Below are 21,105 nucleotides of genomic sequence, written 5' to 3'. Positions count from 1 at the left end.
TTATATTAACATTACATGTACAACCTTCATTCCAGTATTTCTTAACATTTGAGTCTTTTACTTTGCAACTTTAATGTTCTTTAATGTAGTTTTCTTGTATATAATTTCTTAAGTTACATTTTTAAAGAGTGTACTGAAAAAAAAGATTAAATTATGGACAACTTTAATAGATCTAGATCACTGCAGGTTTAAAAACATTTAGATCCATAACACATACCTCTGCTTCTTAACTTAAGTGACAGTGGTTGTGACAGCCACTTGTTGCCAGCAGGGAAATAAAGTTAACATGGTCTCATGGTTACTAACCCTTTTGCCCAGTGTTCACCAGATTGCATTTCTTTCTATGCTTCCAATTGTCTCATAGTTCCTGTTCCCTTCTATCCCAATCTGCCTTTGCTCTTATCCATAGACTGTCCCTACCCTTCTCTATTCTACTCTCAATCTCCAAGCCTGACCCTCTTCTCTGTACCATCTTGCATTAAAGGTGCTCCTTCCACTCTCTGTTTGTGCCAACAGAGGGAGCACTGACAACACAGAATAAACAGGTTCTTTGGGTTCACTTTTTGTGGCCAACACCACAACAGTTTCCAGCTGCTGCAAAAAGTGATCAGTGGACAAGCTCTACACCATGGGCAGGCAAAATCCAGCCCACCAGGCTATTCTATCTGACCTGCAGGGCACTTCCAAAAAGCAATTATTACTGGCCTGCAGCTGCCCCACGGGAGTGCTGGAAGCCCCACATGGAGGCATGGAGCCTGCCTAGCCCGACTGCACACAGCTCCCACCTGTAGTGCTGGAAGCAGCCTGGTTTGGTTTGAAGGCATGTGTGAGTGGGCCAGCCAGGCTCCATGCCTCCATGTGCAGCTCCTGGGAATCAGCCAGAGCCACATGCCACCAGAGGGCTCTGCCTGCCACGGGCCATAAGCAACCCAAGGGCTTGTCATCTGCTGCTGGCACTGGCAGTGGGGGCTGTGCACCATTGGGAGGGGGCATGTGGAGGATGGGTCTGTACCCCCCCGCCCCCACAAATCTCCCACACACACCCCCAACCACACCTCACAATCCCCCAAACACAATATACAAGAGTAAGACTTTATTTTAAGCTATTATGCAATCACCTCTATGTACACTACGCAAACACATGTAAATAAGGACAAAGATACTTTCTGAAATAAAATTAAAATATGTTATAGATTTTTAGTATATAATTTGGTTTTTTTCCGGTTCCAAGATGGCACCCCCCCTGCCTAAAAGCAGTATTTCTGGCAGCAAGGAGAGGGACGTCTGGTGGCAAAGATCGGCTGTTAGGGCTGGGGCAGGCAAAATACAGTCCATGGGCTGGATCCAGCCTGCCAGGCTATTCTATCTAGCCTGTGGAGCCCCTCCAAAAAACGATTACTGGCCTGTGGCTGCTCCTCTGTAAGCTGGCAAGAAGCACAGGCTTTCAGAGATTGTGCACCATCCAACTGGGTGGGCTCTGTGCTTCTGCTTCTGTGGGGGTTCCTGGCACTCCATCTGGGAGCCCTATGTGGAAGCACTGAGCACAATGGCACATGACTGGACAGCTGGTGAGTGGGGAAAGGAGCTCCTGCCTGCTGTGTAGGTGGTGGGGGTGCCCCCCCGCCTCCCCATGGCACACAGCCCCTGCCACTGGCAACAGCAGCAGCTGCAGACAGCAGGCCCTTGTGGTGCTCCTGGCCCATTGCAGACAGAGCCCCTTGGTGGTGCATGGCTCCAGCTGAATCCTGGGAATGGCACATGGCAGCACAGAGCCTGCCAACCCACTGATGCGCACCTTCAAACCAGACCAGGCTGCCTCCGTGCCAACATGTGGGGCTCCTGGAACTGCAGGTGGGAGCTGTGTACCATTGGACCAGTCCGGGCCAGACCAGCTCAGCTCTGTGCCTCCATGTGGGGCTTCAAGCACACCATCAGGGAGCCACATGTGGAGGCCCAGAGCCCACCTGGGCTGACAGCATGCAACACCCTGTGGCTTCTGGTCTGGATGCCATCAGACTGGGCAAGATCTGTACCTCCATGTGAGGCTCCCCACTGGAGTGCTGGAAGCCCCATGTGGAGGCGCAGAGCCAACCCCGCTCACGCAATTTAAGTTCCTACTTCAGAACCAATGCTTCTTAATGAAAGAGCTGTAAACAATTTTATTGTGGATAAAACAACATATTTTCCCTAACCTTGGTCTTGGAAATGACTTAATTCAGTTGATGGTTAAAAAAAATAGTCTGAGGCATTCAGCAAAAAAGGTTCAGAACAAAAGGTTAAAATATGGAAAAGTAATAAATAAGAAAAAACAAAAGGTTAATAATGGAAAATGTTAAGCAATCTTTAACTATTGATGAAATTACCAAGACAACCTTATTTGTTATTTATAGACAGTAAAAATGACTAGATGTATAATGACTTCAGAGCTATATGATTAACTCAATTCCTTATCTATCTTGACCCTCTCACCTGCACTGTTCTCACTAAAATCTGCTTCAGAATTTATTATAACTTTATTATGGCATTCTAATATTATTATAACATCTTTACATTCTGAAATACTCTAGTGTTAAAAACTTAAAACAACAATCAACCCACCATAGAAATGTATTTTCTTCCACACAGAAAATTCTTATCTCTACCTTTATGTTCCTCCCACTCCCAAATCATGTTATCTTAGGTGCCCATGATGGTCAATATTGTGTGATAGATCAGTAACAGGCTTATGGCCTGGTATCCTGTGATACTGTAGAGCTAGAAAAAGGAGTTTCACAACTTCGAAAAAAATATTCACAGCTTCTAAATAGAACTGAGAATTTAAATCTAACCCTAAAGTAGACAAGAGTAACAGAATTTAACTCTGGAAAGCTATTTGGATGATTTTTAGAAGTGCTTTTAAATATTTAATTACAATTTATTTTTCTCTTATCTTAGTCTGTCAAATGGGAATAATAACACTTAATTTTCCACCCTTTGTCTTGTCTAATTATTATAAGCACTTCATAGTGGGCTTATCTATATATTTGTACAGAGAGGGGACCTCGCCATGTTTGGGGTTTCAGAAATAAATCTAATAAACAAAATATAATGTGTATATAAGTAGAACATGTAAAGATATACCAAAGATTAAATGAAAAAGGTGACTGAAAACCTGATTTTACTATGTTTTATCAGTCATCCATTGCTTTTATGTTATTATGGGCTTCTAGAACTAAGATCGAACAATTAAAATGTTATCATATAAAATGAATAATAGTGTAGTATATAAACAATATCTGCATTTATCCTGCAAATTACTCAAATATAAATTTTAAAACTTACCTCTTTGACTGTTGTAATAGCCAAAGCAACTCAGACTTTGACTGCCATACTAATGCTGCTCTTACTGGAAATGTTACAGGTTGAGTAAGTGCATTGCATATTTCAGCCATCTCTTTCACCATTGCCCAGCTGTAGCCTACAACAAAGATTATATGGTGGCACATTAAGTAACTCTCTAGAACGTAAGTCCTGTCAGAATACATGCAGTATTACTTACAGAACAGGTAGATTTAAAGGCAATGTATTGCTGAACATTGTCAGTAAGTGTAGGTTTTGTAAAATCTGGTATTTCTAAAAAAATGAAATTGATCAAAATATGACTACAAAAAAAAATTCACTATCCAAATTGGAATAATGCCAAAAGTAAACATCTGCATAAATTATAACAAATTAACTCACATTTTGAAATTCCTTATTTCAATTCCCTAAAGTATTTTTTAATATTGCTATTGCATAGTTTTATAACTATATAAAGTCTGAATCCTGACCCAATTGAAGTGAATGGGAGTTTTGTCCCATTTGTCTGTTACAGAAGAATAATTTTATCTTGATGCTGGTCTTTTGGAAATAAGAATATTTGAACCAAAAGAAAAAAGTTTTTACTAAAAGTGCTTTAGAAACAATAAAAGAAACAACTAACATTATTTAAGTTATAGGAAAAAGGCAGGCAGGTAAAATGTTTTACTTGAAAAAGTACCAGGTATTTTAGAAGTGAGCAATTTAACACACTTTAAAATTGCTTGCTTTCACCATTATTTTGAAAGCTTCAGAACTAGTAAAAGTAGTTTTTAGTTGTTCTCCCATTTCTACATTCTATTGGGAATCTTAACTTCAATCACCACAGTAATATCTTTCTGTGTAGTTAATTATTCACAGTTTGACAAATGAATAGGCTAAAAAGTATCACTTGAATTTTAAAAAAATCAAATACAAAAGCTAATATAGATTTTGGGTTCTGGAAAAGGGAAGATGCCAGATAGTACTAGCAACTTGCACAGATACTGAAGTTGCTATAAGCCATATGACCTGTTCTTATTACCAGGACTGAATAGGAGAAGGGGGTGTTGGCTGATCTCCCTGGTTGTTCATACTAATTTGTTAATTTATAAAAAAGCAAGCATTTGGCTACACAGTACAAGTCCCTGAACTAGCTCTGTGCATGCTAGCTTCAGAAATGGAAGCAGTAAATGTGTGCTAGTACAGTGATGCACTGTATGAATATACTGCTGCTGCTACCAGTTACAGAACTAATGTATGTAGAATTAATTAGCTCAGGTATCCCTACTTGGCACTTCATTGGTTTTTGTATAGCCAGATCCTTTGCTCCATAGATGAAGCGTGTCCTCTTCAGCCTTTTTTCCTCACTCTTACTTCAGAGAGACCTACTCAAAATTTACCCCCTACTCCCTGGCAAACAAAATGTCTGTATCTGCACCTGCCTCTTGCAGCATACAACCAATAAATATTATCACAGACTCAACTCGAAATTTCAAGGAAATGAGAACATTGTCTACACACAATTTTTTTCATTTTTTTTTAAAGAATTAAATAACAACTTGGTATGGTAGTCCTGATAATCCTCTTCCAGTGAGGATGATCTCTAACTGGCTTAGGGTAGCTTGTGTTGCAGTCACGTTTGATTGCTCCACAGGCCCAAAACTAGTTGGGAGTTGTCCTCCAGCATCCCAGGAGGCACTGCTCCCAGCCACACTATCTTCCCCCACAGCGACAGCAGGGGCAGGTGGGGAAACACCTAAAGGTACGAATCTCCTCTCCTTCCCAGCTCCTAGGCTCCCCTGGCCCTGATCCCAGGGCTCTTCCACTGCCTTTTGGGACTCTCCCCCTCCTCCCCATGGCATTGGGGCTCCCTCTCTGCCTACTTCCTGCCCCTGGGACTCCCTTCCTACCTTTCAAGACTCTCTCCAGTAGGTGGTGGGCTCTATGCATGCCAATGCAGGGAGGGAAGAGGCAGCACTCCACCCCCACTGGCCTGCATCAGGCCTGCCAGGCCCCTTCATCAGTTCCACCACACCAACCCCACACCACGCATGAGGCCTGACCACCCCCACACTCCAGATCCCCACTCACCACTCCACCCAGCAGCTCCTAGCACTGTCTGGGAAAGCAAGCAGGGGAAGGGATCCTGCCTGCTACTGCTGCTGTCTTGGCTGGGCTCAGCCCAGAGATCAGCTGCGGCTTGGCAGTGGCGGTAGTGACAGCAGTGGCTGAGTTCCCCTTGTTTGCTCCTTCAGTCCTTCAGGACAGTGCTGGGAGCTGCAGATAAGCTGGGGGAGGCAGGGATGAGCTGCAAGGGATGTGGGTAGTCCTGAGCATTAGGGAGAGAGCCCTGAGGGTGGGAGGGTACACCAGTGGGTGCGATCCAGGCGAGCAGGGGGAGGCAGTGGGCTCAATCTGGGTGGCAGGGGGAAGTGGGGACCCAGACTGCAGGCAGGCATGGGCTGGCAGGTCCAATGCAATCCTGCCAGCCCCCAGCTACCCACAAACTGGACCACCTAACCTGCCAGAGAGCAGGCAAGTTGGGCAGACACAGAACCAACTTGGCTCCTAGCCATATGCCTGTTAGCCATACCCCTCTAAGGGTAGGTCAGAGCACCTGAACCTTAACATGTGATTGCTCAAACCATTTCCCAATTTTAACAGCAATTAAAATTGGTATGTGCTAAGTAGAAATTGTAAAAAGGGCCTAAAATAGATTACTGAAATTGCTATTTGTTTGTTCTTTGAAGAAATAAGAGGAAAATGGATCTCTCCATTCATGGGAAATTTGAAATACTGGACTAACGAAGAAAAAAAATCTGGCTTCTCTTTAACAATCTGGAGCCTGCCCTACAGTCCTTAGGTATATCTGCATAACTTACACAAAGAGTAAAGGTCAAAAATCAAATAGAATTCCCATTTTGTTTTACTGTCCGCTACTTCTTTTGATCTTTTTTGTATCATCATATACTATATTTTTTTTAAATTTTGTGTAAGCTGGTAGAGTGGATAATCTTGTCAGCTTTTAGCAAAAAACAAATTATATAAATGTTATTTTATCATATATAATTGTATTATTCATTTTATTGTATTATTTTAGTGCAAGTTGCAAATAAAGTACTACTGCTAGACTAATAAATTTAGTAATAATAATACTTTTATTTATAGTTGTTACAGTTGTAAAAAACCTGACACTGATGCACAGAATGTTCTTTCCATAAAGATTACTGATGTAAATTTGGAGGGATATTTAACCTTGAAAAATGTAAATGATTATCTTCCATCTTTACCTTCCTTGCATCTTTGAGGCTGGCACCCAGTTGTCCACCCCAGTGATAAGGTTACATCTGGGAAAAATGATGTTACAATGTCTAAAAAAATTCTTGCATCCACTACAGCATTACTTCCATTCGGTCCAGGTAGAATATCTGCATTAATCCAAACTGGTCGTTTCAGATGCAATTTTATACGTTCAAGAAGCTCCATAGAGGGCTGGACAGCTGGTAGACTGTAAAGAAAGCACACTATCAGTAAGATAAATTCCTAAAAATCTGGCTCCAGGCTCCTAGCCCACAGCTAGATTCCCCTTCTCCCTAGAACCAACAGCAAACTTCTGTTTGTAACTCAGAATGCTTTGCAGAAAATGTTTGCACCCAGTATCAGAGCAATATGAGCACAGCAGCTATTTCTGCTGTGTCGTTCATTGGAGAGACAGCTGTAGACTTCTAAGGCATCTTTTCAGCTTCTTTCATAAGCATGTATATATCACTTTCAGAGTAATACAATTTTATTGCCCCGGTGTCTTGGAGGAATAAACAACTTTTCTCTTAGGACAAAATTCCATTCAACATGCCTTTAGATAATTTGCATATTGCAATCATGACCTTTGTTTTCTTCACAGGATTAAAGACAATTCCTGAAACTTCATCTAAATTAACTACTTCTGAAAATTAATTTTCTCAATATTTTCAGAAAATATTGTTGAAAGTGGCAAAGATTCCATTAAACATTTTCAGGTGCTAAGTCAGGGTAGGCAACGTTTATAGTCGGAGTGCCAAAAAACCCACGATGTCTACCTTGTAAGGTGCCATAATAGTTTCATAGTTTATAGTTTCATAGTTCTAGGGTCGGAAGGGACCTGAGTAGATCATCTAGTCCGACCCCCTGCCATGGCAGGAAAGAGTACTGGGGTCAAACGACCCCAGCAAGGTGTTCATCTAACCTCCTCTTAAAAACCCCCAGGGTAGGAGCCTGCACCACTTCTCTTGGAAGTTGGTTCCAGATCCTAGCCGCTCTGACCGTGAAGTAGCCTCCTGATATCTAACCTAAACCTACCCTCTGCCAGCCTGTGACCGTTATTTCTGGTCACTCCTGGCAGTGCTCAGGGGAACAGGGACTCCCCCAATGCCTGCTGATCCCCCCGGACTAGTTTATAACAGGCCACTAGATCCCCCCTCAGCCTTCTCTTGTGGAGGCTGAACAGGTTCAGGTCCCGTAGCCTCTCCTCATAGGGCCTGCCCTGCTGTTCCCTGATCATGCAAGTGGCCCTCCTCTGGAGCCTCTCCATATTGTCCACATCCCTCTTGAAGTGCGGTGCCCAGAACTGGATGCAGTACTCCAACTGCGGCCTGACCAGTGCCGCATAGAGGGGGAGGATCACCTCCTTAGACCTGCTCGAGATGCATCTGTGGATGCATGACAAGGTACAGTTGGCCTTCCTGACTGCCTCCCCACACTGCCGGCCCATGTTCATCTTGGAGTCAATGATGACTCCAAGATCCTTTTCCGCCTCTGTGCTGACAAGAGGGGAGTTCCCCAACCTGTAGGTATGGTGCCAGTTGTTCCTCCCCAGGTGCATCACTTTGCACTTGCCTGTGCTGAATCCCATCCTATTCTCATCCGCTCACCTTTGTGACCTGTCTAGGTCCGATTGTAGCCTGTTGCTTCCTTCTAGTGTGCCCACATCCCCCCACATCTTAGTGTCGTCAGCAAATTTGAACAGGGTGCTTTTTACCCCCTCGTCCAAGTCACTGATGAAGATGTTGAACAGTGCGGGCCCGAGGACCGAGCCCTGCGGAACCCCACTGCCCACGTCCTTCCAGGTTGAGAAGGACCCATCCACTACCACCCTCTGGGTGCGGCCCTCCAGCCAGCTGGCGACCCATTTGACTGTGTGGGTGTCTACACCACAGCCCCCCAGTTTCTTAATGAGAACGGGGTGAGAGACAGTGTCAAAAGCCTTCCGGAAGTCCAGGAAGACTATATCCACTGCTACCCCTGCATCTAATGATTTGGTGATCTGATCGTAAAAGGCCACCAGGTTGGTCTGACAGGACCTGCCACTGATGAACCCGTGTTGGCTGCCCCTAAGCATGCAGTCCCCTGCTGGCCCCTCATGGATGTTTGCCAGAATAATTTTCTCAAATGTCAGAAAAACAAAATTGGGGTGGGGGGTACATGGCAGGACACAGTGAATATTAGTATAGTTAATAATCATAAATATTGGGAGGCGGTTACAGTAAATACCAAGTTTTCTAAAAATTCTAAACCTGATGACAATAAATAAAACTTCATATACTACCTGTGTTCTTATGTATTTTTTTTTGTTAAGCCTGTTGTGATGAGAGGGAGAGAGAAAAAAGAGAAAGAAGAGAAAAAGAAGAGAGAATAAAAAGTAAAAAGAGAAAGAGGGTGTGTTCCTCACTGCCCACATCTCTCACTGCTACCAGCTATGGCTTGGGCCCAGTGGTCCAGGACAATGTCTGGCAGAGGGAGGCAACAACACTCCAGCAACAGCCGCTAGGGCCAGGGCACTCTGGCCTCCTCAATGGTCCCAGAGCAGGGGGAGCCTGGGCCAAGGGCTGGGAGAGAAGGCCCGGCTGGGGAACGAGCAGACAGGAAAAGCTGATATGCCCCAGTGCTACCCCTGCCCATCCCACCTGGGCAGGGGTAGCACCAGGGAGCTAAGCATCAGGGCTGGGTGCTAAGGGCAGGGTGGGGAGAAGCAGGCGTGGGGTGAGGCACTGTGGGAAGGCTGGCCTGGCTGGGCCCTTGGGAAGGTGGCTGCCAGAGGAGAGCAGGGGTCATGCAGGAAGCTGGGGCTCCCCTGAGGCTCCACAGACTCAGGCCACAGTGGGCACGCAAGGGCACCCAGTGGCACTCAAGCCCACACAGCTCCATGGAGATAGGCCACTGCTGCCCTGCCCACGAGGGGATGCTGCCTGGTCAGGGCAGGATGCCAGGCTCAGGGGACTTCTGGCTCCAGGCTTGGCCTTCCTGTGCATTGGGCACAGCATGAGCAGGGCAGAGCCACTCCCAGTGGAAAGGCCTGGCAGCATGGGTCCCCGTGGCCCTGAGGAACAGCTGCTGTGGGAGGCACTTGGGGCTGAGCCAGCTGGGAGCCTCCAGCCCAGTGACCCTCCACTGCGCCTGCCTGGGCCCTGGCCCTGAGAGGGGACTGCAGGTGGGCGAAGCCAGGACCTGGGGCTCAGCACTTGGGGCAGGGTCCAAGCAATGCAGGGAGAAGCAGGTGGGGGTCCGGGTGTTCTGGGTGGGCCGGCCAGGCCAGGCCCTTGGGAGAACAGCAGCTGGAGGAGAGCGGGGGCTGAGGAGGAAGCAGGGCCTGCCTCGGGGCTTCTCGGGCTCAATCCACAGCAGGCGGGCAGGACCACCCAGCGGCACCTAAGGTGGGGCCTCACCCAGCCCATGAGGGGATGCCACCTGGCTGGGGCAGGATGCCAAACTCAGAAGACTCCTGTCTCCAGGCTCAACCTCCTTGCACACTGGGCACAGCGTGAGCAGGGCAGAATTGCCCCCTTGGCAGCACTGAGGGTCAACCCATCCAGGAGCCTCCAGCACAAGGGCCCTCTGCAGTGCCTGCCTGGACACCAGCCTTGCCCACCTGCAGCTCCCCTCCAGGACCTGGGCTGGAGGGCGCAGCCTTGAGGCAGAAGACAGGGTCAGCAGAATGCAGACAGCATTCCTGCCTGTGTTCCAAGTTACAGCCCATGGTGCCTGCCATGGTACTAGGATCTGTGGCTGCTCCAGAGAGCCCAGAGCAGCAACTTAAAAAACTATTTTTTTTTTAAATACTTTCCTCGCACACCTCCTGGCATGGCGAGGAAAACATCTCCACATGCCACTAATTGGCACATATGCCGGGGGGTTGCCTATCCCTGTGCTAATATTTAGCTCAGGTTTCACAGAAGTAATTCCCAACTTCTCCAGAGCCAGAGGAGAATGCGTCCCATTTCACTTCCCAATGAAAGGACTTGTTAGGTAAGCAGAAAAAGAAAAATTATTATACATGGATTATAAACACCCGAGACTCAGGGTGGAAACAGACATCACCTTTCCTCATTTTTGAGCCACCATAAAAATTTTGATGTCAACACAAAGCAAAAGCAAGTACATGTCCATACATATTGTCACACCACAAATGCCCAGATTTATGGTTGCAACAGAAAGAAGTAATAATTTGTATTGCTTTATTGCAGTGGATGGCTGATCTCGTACGGCGTGCTTTAAACTAGCTTCACCGGGGGATGGGGCCACAGGAGGACACAAGGACACCTCCCAGTCAAGACAGGTGACGAGCACAAGAGGTACCCAGGTAAGTGATAAGGGTTCAGACAGGCCTAGGAATCAGGTGGGGTGCATGCACCAACAGGAGGCCTTAAGAGGCTTTATACTAATGCTCAAAGTACGGGGAATAAATAAGAGGAACCCGCCATCAGGATAGCTAGTACAAACCCAGACATAGTAGGGCTCACTGAAACCTGGTGGGATGCAACCCACAATTGGGAGGTAAACAGTAGGGGCTACAGACTATACAGGCAGGACAGAACGGGGAGGAAATGTGGGGGTGTGATGCTTTACGTCAAAGAGCAATACACGTCCTAAACTAACAGGATAGGGCCAGAGGAGGGGCAGGCAGAAGTGCTTTGGGTCAGAATACAAGGGGGTTGGGGTGAAAGAGATTTAACAGTGGGTGTCTACTACAGACCACCCAACCAGGGGGAAGTGCTGGATCAGGAATTTTTGGGTCAGCTCACAGAGGCAGTTAAGTCGAGGGATGTGGTCATCATGGGTGATCTAAACTACCCAGACATTTGCTGGGAGAAGCAGTCAGCCAGGTCTGACCGCTCATGTAGGTTCCTTGCTGGGATACGAGACCTCCACCTAACCCAGGAGGTACACAGTCCCATCGGGGGAATGCCCTGCTGGACCTGGTCCTGGCCACAGGTGATGACATGGTGAGGGGACTCCAGGTCCTCGACCACCTGGGCGATAGCGATCATCACCTATTGGAATTCACCATCCAGTGTAGGGTGTCAAGGGCCTGCAGAAAGGCAGTAGCCCTTGACTTCAGGAGGGCCGACTTCAATGATTTCAGGAGATTGGTAGGAGAGGCACTGCGGTTCCAGAGAGTAGGGGAACTAGGTGTCCAAGACGAGTGGTCGTTCCTTAAGGAGACGATCCTCTGAGCCCAACATGACAGTCCCAATGCGAGCCAAAGGGGGCAAGAGTGCCCAAAAGCCCCCTTGGCTCACCAAAGGCATTCAGGAACATCTGAAAGCCAAAAAGGAGGAGTATATCCAGTGGAAGGGGGAAGCTATCACCAAAGAGAAGAATACCTCCATAGCAAGAGTATGTAGGGAGGCTATTAGGAAGGCTAAGGTGGAGATGGAACTAGGGCTAACAACAAGGATCAAGGACAACAAAAAGTCCTTTTTTAAATACACAGGGAGCAAAAAGAAGGCACCAGGCAATGTGAGGCCCCTGCAGGATACGTTCGGCAATCTGGTGGTTGCACCAGATGAAAAAGCAGACCTTTTTAACAAATTCTTTGCTTCCATTATTCTGAGCAGGGAACGGCACTTCGCCCCCACCAGGATACAGGATGGACTCAAGAATGACTGCCAGGCCTAGGGTCAGGGAGGACCAAGTTAGGGAACTTCTGGAGGGGCTGGAAGTGTTCAAGTCAGCAGGTCCAGATGCTCTCCGTCACAGGGTGCTGAGGGAATTGGCAGGGATTATTGAGGGACCCCTGGCATGGCTTTACGAGCACTCGTGGTGCTCTGGCCAGGTGCCAGAAGACTGGAAGGCCAATGTGGTCCCCATTTTCAAAAGAAGGGAGGAGGGAGGACCCAGGCAACTACAGACTCGTTAGTCTTACTTTGGTCCTGGGGAAGCTCTTTGAAAAAATTATCCAGGAGCACATCTGGGAGGGACCTGCAGGGGGCAGGATGCTCAAGGGCAGCCAGCATGGGTTCATTAAGGGCAGGTCCTGTCAGACCAACCTGACTGCCTTCTATGATCAGGTCACAAAATCACTGGACGCAGGCGTTGCGATAGATGTAGTCTTTCTGGACTTTAGGAAGGCCTTCAACACTGTCTCCCACCCCATTCTCATTAAAAAGCTAGGGGACTGTGGCACTGATGCCTACACAGTCAGATGGGTCACAGATTGGCTAGGGGGCTGCACCCAGAAAGTGGTGGCGGATGGGTCATATTCGACTTGGAAGGAGGTGGGCAGTGGAGTTCCCCAGGGCTCTGTACTTGGGCATGTACTGTTTAATTTCTTTATCAGTGACTTGGACAAGGGGGTGAAAAGCACCCTGTTCAAATTCGCTGATGACACCAAGATTTGCTGTGAGGTGGGCACACTAGAAGGGAGGGACAGGATACAACTGGACCTGGACAGGTTATAGGGGTGAGCAAATGTGAATAGGATGGGATTCAATACCAACAAGTGCAGGGTACTGCACTTGGGCAGGAAGAACCAGGAGCATACCTATAGACTGGGGAACTCCCTTCTTGAAAGCACAGTGGCAGAAAGAGATCTTGGAGTCATTATCAGTTCCAAGATGAACATAGGCCGCCAATATGAGGTCAGCAAGGCCAACCACACCTTGTCATGTGTCCACAGATGCATCATGAACAGGTCCAAGGGGGTGATCCTCCTCCTGTATGTGACACTGGTCAGGCCACAGTTGGAGTACTGTGTCCAATACTGGGCACCACAGTTCAGGAAGGATGAGGTCAGCATGGAGAGTGTTTAGAGGAGGGCCACCTGCATGATCAGGAGTCAGCAGGGCAGGCCCTACGAGAAGAGGCTAAGGAACTTGAACCTATTCAGCCTTCACAAGAGAAGGCTGAGAGGGGATCTAGCAGCCATATATAAACTTACCAGGGAGAATCAGAGGGGATTGGGTGAGACCCTGTTCTCCCGAGCACCTCCCAGAGTAACAAGGAACAACGGCCGTAAGTTGATTGAGAGTAGAGTTCAGGCTAGACGTCAGGAGGCGCTACTTCACAGTCAGGGCAGCCAGGGTCTAGAACCAGCTTCCAAGGGAAGTGGTGCTGACTCCTACCTTAGGGGTCTTTAAAAGGAGGCTTGATAACTACGTAGCTGGGGTCATTTGAGCTTACACTTAGTAGGGGTCATATGAGCCCAGTATTCATTCCTGCCCAGGGCAGGGAGTCGGACTAGATGATCTGCTCAGGTCCCTTCTGACCCTACTTCTATGAAACTCTATCTATTTGCATTATGGTGTGAGAGTATGGGCTAGCTGGAGCTGCCCATGTTCTCCAGCCACCCTGGGCAGGGGCTCAATCCTATGCACCCAGGGAATCCTAACTTCCCCACTTACTCAGATGCCACCCCCAGAGATTTCAGGGGTGCATCTTGATAAGCAGTGAAAACTGGGCAGACTTCCTAGGATTTGAGGGGCCTCAACCCATGCAGGAATTCCCATGGTACACAAGGCCTGGCCCCTCAAGCTCTAGGACAATACGTAACCCATTGTCCCACAACATCAACAGGTAGGACAGCAGGCAATGAATGAAATGGATCAGCTGTGCTGGGACATATCCCAGCACAACTGATCTGCTTCATCTGACCATGTCTATTTTGAGCCTCAGAGCTGCTCCTAACAGACCCTGTGCTAAGACAATGGAGCAATACTTTATTACAAAAACTTTAGAAAACATAATTATTGCCTACTCCACATTGAATGGATCTGGAATTTTAAATACAGGCGTAATCTATTATTATTAGATGCCTTTTAACTATAAATATACAAATAATCTATAATTAGTTTTAGTTCCTTTTCCAACATTTGTTCATGCCATGACTTAAAGCCCACCTGAAAAGTAAGATTAAATGGTAAACCATGAGGATGAGAAATTAAGGATATAAATAATAGAGAGAAATATGTAAAAGATTCCTGTTAAAAACTGGTGAAATAATATTTATTTTGAACAATGTTATCCAAACTGATACTATCTAAAAGAGCATCTTCCTTTCTGTCATTCACTCACTTCAATGCATCTGTACTGAGTGCTCATATTTTTTAAATGATTTTGTAACAGTATACTTTTAGAATACAATATTATTTTAAAAGCTTCCATTGTAGTTGTCTAGAACCTTTTTTTGGAAAAGGAAGAGGAGGCTCTTTTTTAAATTAATTTAAACAATATGTCCCAGGGAGCTAGGACAGGACTTACCGGCACCGGTGGAGAAACCCGCACGGCGCATCTGCCGCTTGTTTATACCGATGCGGCCGGAAGATGACGTCATCGCGAGCAGGCGGCCGGCGGGGATAGAAATGGCCGTGGGAGAAAGGAAGAGTCGGGCAGAGGAACCGGAACCGGGTCCCGCAGCAGGAGGGGCAGAAAGCCCCAGAGCAGGACAGGCGCCAAATTCCCCAGTAAGAGGGGCAGAAAACCCCAGAGCGGGACCGGTGGCAGATTCCCCAATAAGAGGGGCAGAGAGCCCCAGAGTGGAGCAGACGGCAGCTTCCCCAGTAAGAGGGGCAGAGAGCCCCAGAGAAGAGCAGCAACCCACTCAGCCGGAGGAGAAAACAGCAACAACCGCCAGCTGCAGGGCATTGAGTGAGCAGAGGCAGGCAAGGAGGCTGGAGACGGACCACGAGGATAGAGAAGCCAGCAGAACGTTCGACGAGGGACCTCCGGGTTACGGACCTGAAGCCTGTGAGACCCACAGGTCGAGTGCCAGGGTGGTGGTGCAGGGACACAACCCTGCCAGAGGGGGCCAGGACCCGGAAGAGCCCTGAGAGGGCGTAGTCAGGCAGAGGTCACTGCCAACCGGCCGTGGTCGGAAACCTATAGGGGTACTAGGGGGATTGAGCGACAGATATTGCCTAAGGGGACCCGGGGAGGTCCGAATAGGAGCCCCAGCCGGTAAGGGGCTGTGGGGCCGGGCTTTAAGTTGTTTATAGGTTTTGTTTCCCAGCCAAAAGGGTACCCCAGCAGGAACAGCTGAGGTGGCACATTCAGGGAGATAGGGCAAGGATACTTTAGCGGGGCCCAACCTGTGCTGTGACCCAATACTGGGTCAAACAGGACACAGGGAGGAGAGGACGGGGCAGGCAGGCCCACGAGTAATCCTACGAGGGCAGGTCAGGCCAAGGGGAGCTACCAGCCCATCAACAAGAGGTCGGACCCACAAAAGAGGGGAGAGCACTAGAGGTGGCGTGAGGCCGGGGTGCAGGGGTGGCGGAGCTCCGCAACGTGACTGCCGAGGGATCCCGGGCCGCGGAGCACCCATGAACCGACCTTAACTGAACTTAACATCAAGTCGTGGCGGGCAAGAACTAAGGCGGGGACTGGACATTAAGAGACCTACTCCGAACCCGTAGCGATCTGGTGTGATCAGCAGCATCCCCCTTACCGAAGGTGAACCACCTATGGGGAGGGCCCTAGTCCGGCGGTCACACAATAATTTAAATAAAAAAAGAAATGCGTTATTTCTCCCTTCCCTTCTTTTCCATCCTGGTTTACATCTACAGGTTCTTAAACAATAAAAAGATTAGCCTACCCACACTGATTATATTTTCACAAAATCATAAAATCTTTTGTGTGAGGCATAATTGTATTATGGCATAATTCTATTATGCAGGACAACAGGAACATATTGAACTTTATAAGTATCCCTTCAGTTTGGCATTTCTATTGCACACTGAGGCCTTAGTCATGCCCTTGAAAATGTGACAGTGGGATCTCCAAGTAAATGATAAAAACAGACAGTGTCTATGCATATTCAGGCTCATATTAACATATTAGAAATTGCAGAGATGTGGATCTGAACATCAGACTTTACCTTTAAAAGCTACTTCAAATTTATCAAAGAATCCAATGAGCTATATAAATGTGTTTTCTATTAAAGTCAATGGAAGCTTGCATGACTAAAATGGAGACTCAACTCTTGAAATGTAATTTGCAAAATTTACACTAAAAGAATGGAATTTACTTCAGTATATGCACACATAGACAACAAAAATTAATAAACTGACTCAATTCCATACTATAAGGAAAATAATACAAATAACAAATGCTGAGTTAGCAATGCAAAATTACAGCCCAAGTCACAAGACTAAGTGTCCAAACATTGCAAAAGCCAACTGAACTAGCTCAAGATGGATACAGGCAGGTAAGATAGATATCCTGGTGGTTAAAGATTCCCTATTTTATTAGGGAACAGTACATAAAGAGGAACTCTAAACCGCAGGATAATCTATGGGTGACCCCCTCTGGGAGCGCACCTGTGCAACAGTGGAACAAAGTCTGTATGCATGCATAATGATAGTTACCACTAACTATAATAGGCAAAACAACAACAAAGGTGGAGCAATGATATACAGCAAAGGAAATGGTGATTGGCCATGACATAGCATGACAAAGGGCAGACATCAGAATATGGGGTGGACCATACAGTTTATACGTAGCTTCCCACTAAGCTCTGTGCACGCACCTCTCCTATCCAGGTCAAGACACCTGTCCTGGGTATTGGAGGTGGGTCTCCTGTACTCTCATTAAAGAGATCATTTCCTTACATAAATCTGCCTCTGCATTCTGTGCTGTCTTCTTTGAAGGCATGGGATGGGTCGGCATCCCCAACACACAGATTTTGCCCATTACATGACAAAAATATACATCTGCCAATAGTGTTGTAAGGAAGCAAGTGTTCTAACAAACACCTTTAATAAAACTCATTTTAAACCCCTATTTCATATTTTCCCATACAAATTATAGAACCTATTAATAAAATCTATAACTACAGCTAATAGTCCTCTTGGATCTGGTTTCATTCCTGATATGGCAGCTATATTATGCGTCTCATGATCAGGATGAAGGAGTCCACAAAGAAACAGCTGCTGTATCACACCCTCTATTACAACAGTTCCATTTAAAAAATGTCTACCCAACTAAATTCCTATGGATTATATTTCCTCAAATCTAATTACAGTGTAAGGGTTGCACCAGCTCTGATAATCATCATGGGAACAAGTCAATTTTATTAGAATTATACCTCCTACTCTAACTGCAAGGATGAATGCATCAGGATAAAAGAATCTTACTTTTAGACCTGCTTTTCACTACTAGCTTTTGCTCAAATACTGAAGCACTGCTCTCTCAGTATCCCACACTAAACTGTGACACAAGAAAGGTGAGCAGACAAACACATGATTAACATACAGAAGTTATAACATCATCAATATTGTGATTGTACTGCAGATAAATTCAACAAAATTATAGGAAGAAATGCAGTACTATTTTCTACTCCTTACACGAGGCTGGATTAGATTTCCAGTATCACTAAAAGGTTCCCTATTTTTTTGGTTGTTGATGCTAACTCTAGCCCACACCGTATTGAAATGAAAGAACAGCAGATGGCTTTTTGCCATACATGAAATTAATTGGGGCGTCTACACATCGCATCCTCACCATATCCTGGGAAGCACACTACTGACCATGTCCTGCCACCTGCCCCTGCTCATATGCACGGAACCTGGTGATTTGATGGTGAAGCTATCTCACCACAGCCACTCTTGACAATCCAGTCTCTCATGTGCTTGAGGGTAAGTGATGAATGGTTTCACCACTACGTTTTGGTTTGGCAAGTGTGAGTGGGTATCAGAAGGGAGACAAGTTTGAGAGGATCCTTCCCAGGATAAGATGCAGGCATGCCCGTTGTAGCCTCAGTACAGACAGATCTATACTGCCATAACTATACATGGGACAGACCCATACTGCTCCCATGCCATGCCCTTGAATGCCACCATAGATCCCTGTTCTACATATGCCAAATCCCAGAAATAAGGCAATGTATCCACCTTAGTATCGTGCTAATCAGGTGCTGAAAAGCCCAAGACACAGAAGCCAAAGACTAGTACTCTAACATGGCTACCTTCCCCCACTTCAGGGGAGCAGTATGTGTAGAGTGGTTAGGGTGGGTTTCATGGTGGTGCTCCCAAGTATGGCACAAACGCTGCATAGACATGTGCCCTGTCACAATAGTTTGAACAATATTTTGAGAAGAAATACAGCACGCTGTTACAGCCAAAAAGTTACTGTGCTGGGGACTGCACAGACATAATACTGTAACCAGCCAATAGATAGCAAAGCTCCCTTTCCCCCAGTATGGTAGGAAAAGGAAAAAGTATGGTAGGATTAAGGAAAAAGAATGTGGGGAATGTTCCACTGAAGACAGAAGCGGTGGGGACGTTTCACCTCCTGGCTCCCATTCTATGCCCCATGAAAAGGAAAAAGCAGGACACTCATTAATCCCTCCCAAAGCTCATGAGGAAAAGAAAGAAAGGAAATAATATCTCCAGGAGAAAAAAGAGGAGAGAAAGGAAAGGAGGGAGAAAGGGGCAATGTAATGATGAAAGGAAATTGAAAAGCCAGACACTGTAGAGTACAGGGGCACACAGAGGCACAATCACATACACCCACTTGGTATAAGACATGGTGCTACTGGGTGGGGAGAGGGGAAGAGGGGTGGAGAGGGATGTTGAAGGGAGGCCAAGCTCAGCTGTAAAACTAGCTCCTTCTTCCTAAAATTCTTCCACTATAACATGTTAATAGATAATAATGATGGGACAACCTGCAGCTATAATTATGGTGCATTATTCATGATATCCCAAGTCAAGATGTAAAAAAAGAATCTTTTACTGGACATGCTGGTGATGCACATGCTATAAGAATATTGTAGGTAAAGTATGTGCTATAGTTTTATTCTTAAATATGTCAATAGCATCTATTGAATTATGTAACCTTATCTTCAGTAAATCTAGCTAATTCATTACTTCAAGGGGATTGGGAATGATCCATGATGCAGTAATGATCAACAGTTAATCCTTTTCATCTTTCAGGGGTACATATTCAAACAAAGTAAAAATGATTTTGATAATTATAATGAAAAATGCATGCATTACAAAAACATGAGTGCAAATTGTACATACTCTGTTTCACTACATGAGAACTGCATGCATATATAGATACATTTTTAATGCACAATTTCTTACTACAGAGTATTCACTATATAAAAAGTTAATGTTTATGACAGAGCAAAATTATCATCAAAGATTTTTCGTTTTGCACTCTTACGTGCACTCACTTATCGCCACAGTAGAAGATAATTCTGCAAAACAGTTGATCATCTATGTCTTGCTGAGCCAAAAAAGAGCTGAAGAGAATTCAGTGCTTTGCTAGCATCAATTGGATTGACAGGTACTCCTGAGGGAGGAAGGTATAGCACATATTTTACCTCTTAAATTAAACTCAAACTGAAGCAAATTCTGTTGTGTTTTAGAATGTGTTTGCATTTGGAAACAACTAAACTACGCTCTAACAAACAATAAGCTAGCCATAGTGTTGTACGTACAAATCAAAAGAACTCTGGATTCTGTGTGCTAATCAGACCAGTGATGATGTATCCAGTGACTAGTTAGCCAGATGTCACTTTATGTATGGCAATATTGTAACTTTACGTGTATATTAAGGCCATACTCAAATTTCTTAAAGCCCTCCGCTAATAAAGGCAAAGAAGTGCAAAGTACTAATGAATTTTTTATTCTTGTTAATGGAAAACATTTTCAGTACTTAAATAGGGAAGGAAATGATATAGACTATTAAGTCTAGGAAGTCCCTATTAGTGGGAAGACCAGAGAAAAGGAAGACTCCCTTTTAAGATTTCTCAGAATTTGAAATTTTTCTTATCTTCTACTCCCAAGCAGCTGCTTTTCAGAAACCTCAAATTTAAAGGTGCTTCCCGCATTTTCTAACCTAATAATAATTTCCCTTTAAGGGAGAGAACTGGACACTAATCTTGAGAACACACCTTGAAAACTTACTTTGGATCTAACACTACTGTGCTCTGCAACACCAGAAGCATGGAGAAAGCTTGGTAAGAAAATATGCTTCATACTTTCTCTCACTCCATTTCTTCTGTCACAGTGCTGAATTATTAGCATTCTGCTACTAAAACACATTTAGGTGTCCTGAATAATCTTCTAGTCATTTAAATGCAATTTATGGGCAAAAGAGTGAATTTGATAGAGCAGCCAGTTGGTTAACTGACCGGGGATCAATTGCTTTTCCCCATACATAACAATGTAAAGAGGGCAGATAAAGAAGAAAGATTGTTTAAAAATTTATTATCTTTAAAAATATATATGTTGAAAATAAATCTAAAAATACTGCATTCTATATTAAAGCCTAAAATTATTATATTAAATAATTTAAATAAAACATTGAGCAGTATGTTTGCTGCCAACATTTTAAAGAAAGTCAAACAACTGAACTGATGGAAGTAATTGGTTAAGCATCTAAAACCTGAGTTTGTAGAAGTGCTAAATTAATTTTTGGGCATTGTCCTCTTTTGGAAGGGAAAAGATATTTTTATTCATCTAGTTTAGTTCAGTAAATAGTTTATGAATAAAAACTAGGTATGTGAGCCTGATAAATATTTGTTATAAG

At 45.3% G+C, this 21,105-nt stretch overlaps 1 protein-coding gene across 3 annotated transcripts in view; it reads right to left on the bottom strand.

Moving 5' to 3' along the window:
• The window catches only part of FAM151B (family with sequence similarity 151 member B), a 59,284-nt gene that overhangs the window by 22,182 nt on the left and 15,997 nt on the right, over positions 1-21,105 (bottom strand). For all 3 annotated transcript variants that reach the window (XM_090038170.1, XM_090038171.1, XM_090038169.1), the window contains exons 4-5: positions 6,609-6,826; positions 3,322-3,457 (exon numbers count right to left, since the gene is read on the bottom strand). In XM_090038170.1, the coding sequence (XP_089894296.1) occupies positions 3,322-3,457; positions 6,609-6,826 (354 nt within the window). The remainder of the gene's footprint in view (positions 1-3,321; positions 3,458-6,608; positions 6,827-21,105) is intronic.

The sequence above is a fragment of the Crocodylus siamensis genome, chromosome 3 (genome assembly GCF_052110815.1).
Source record: "Crocodylus siamensis isolate JL-2025a chromosome 3, ASM5211081v1, whole genome shotgun sequence".
Classification (NCBI taxonomy): domain Eukaryota; kingdom Metazoa; phylum Chordata; order Crocodylia; family Crocodylidae; genus Crocodylus; species Crocodylus siamensis.
The sequence above is the reverse complement of the archived record's forward strand: the minus strand, read 5'-3'. Positions and strand labels throughout refer to the sequence as shown.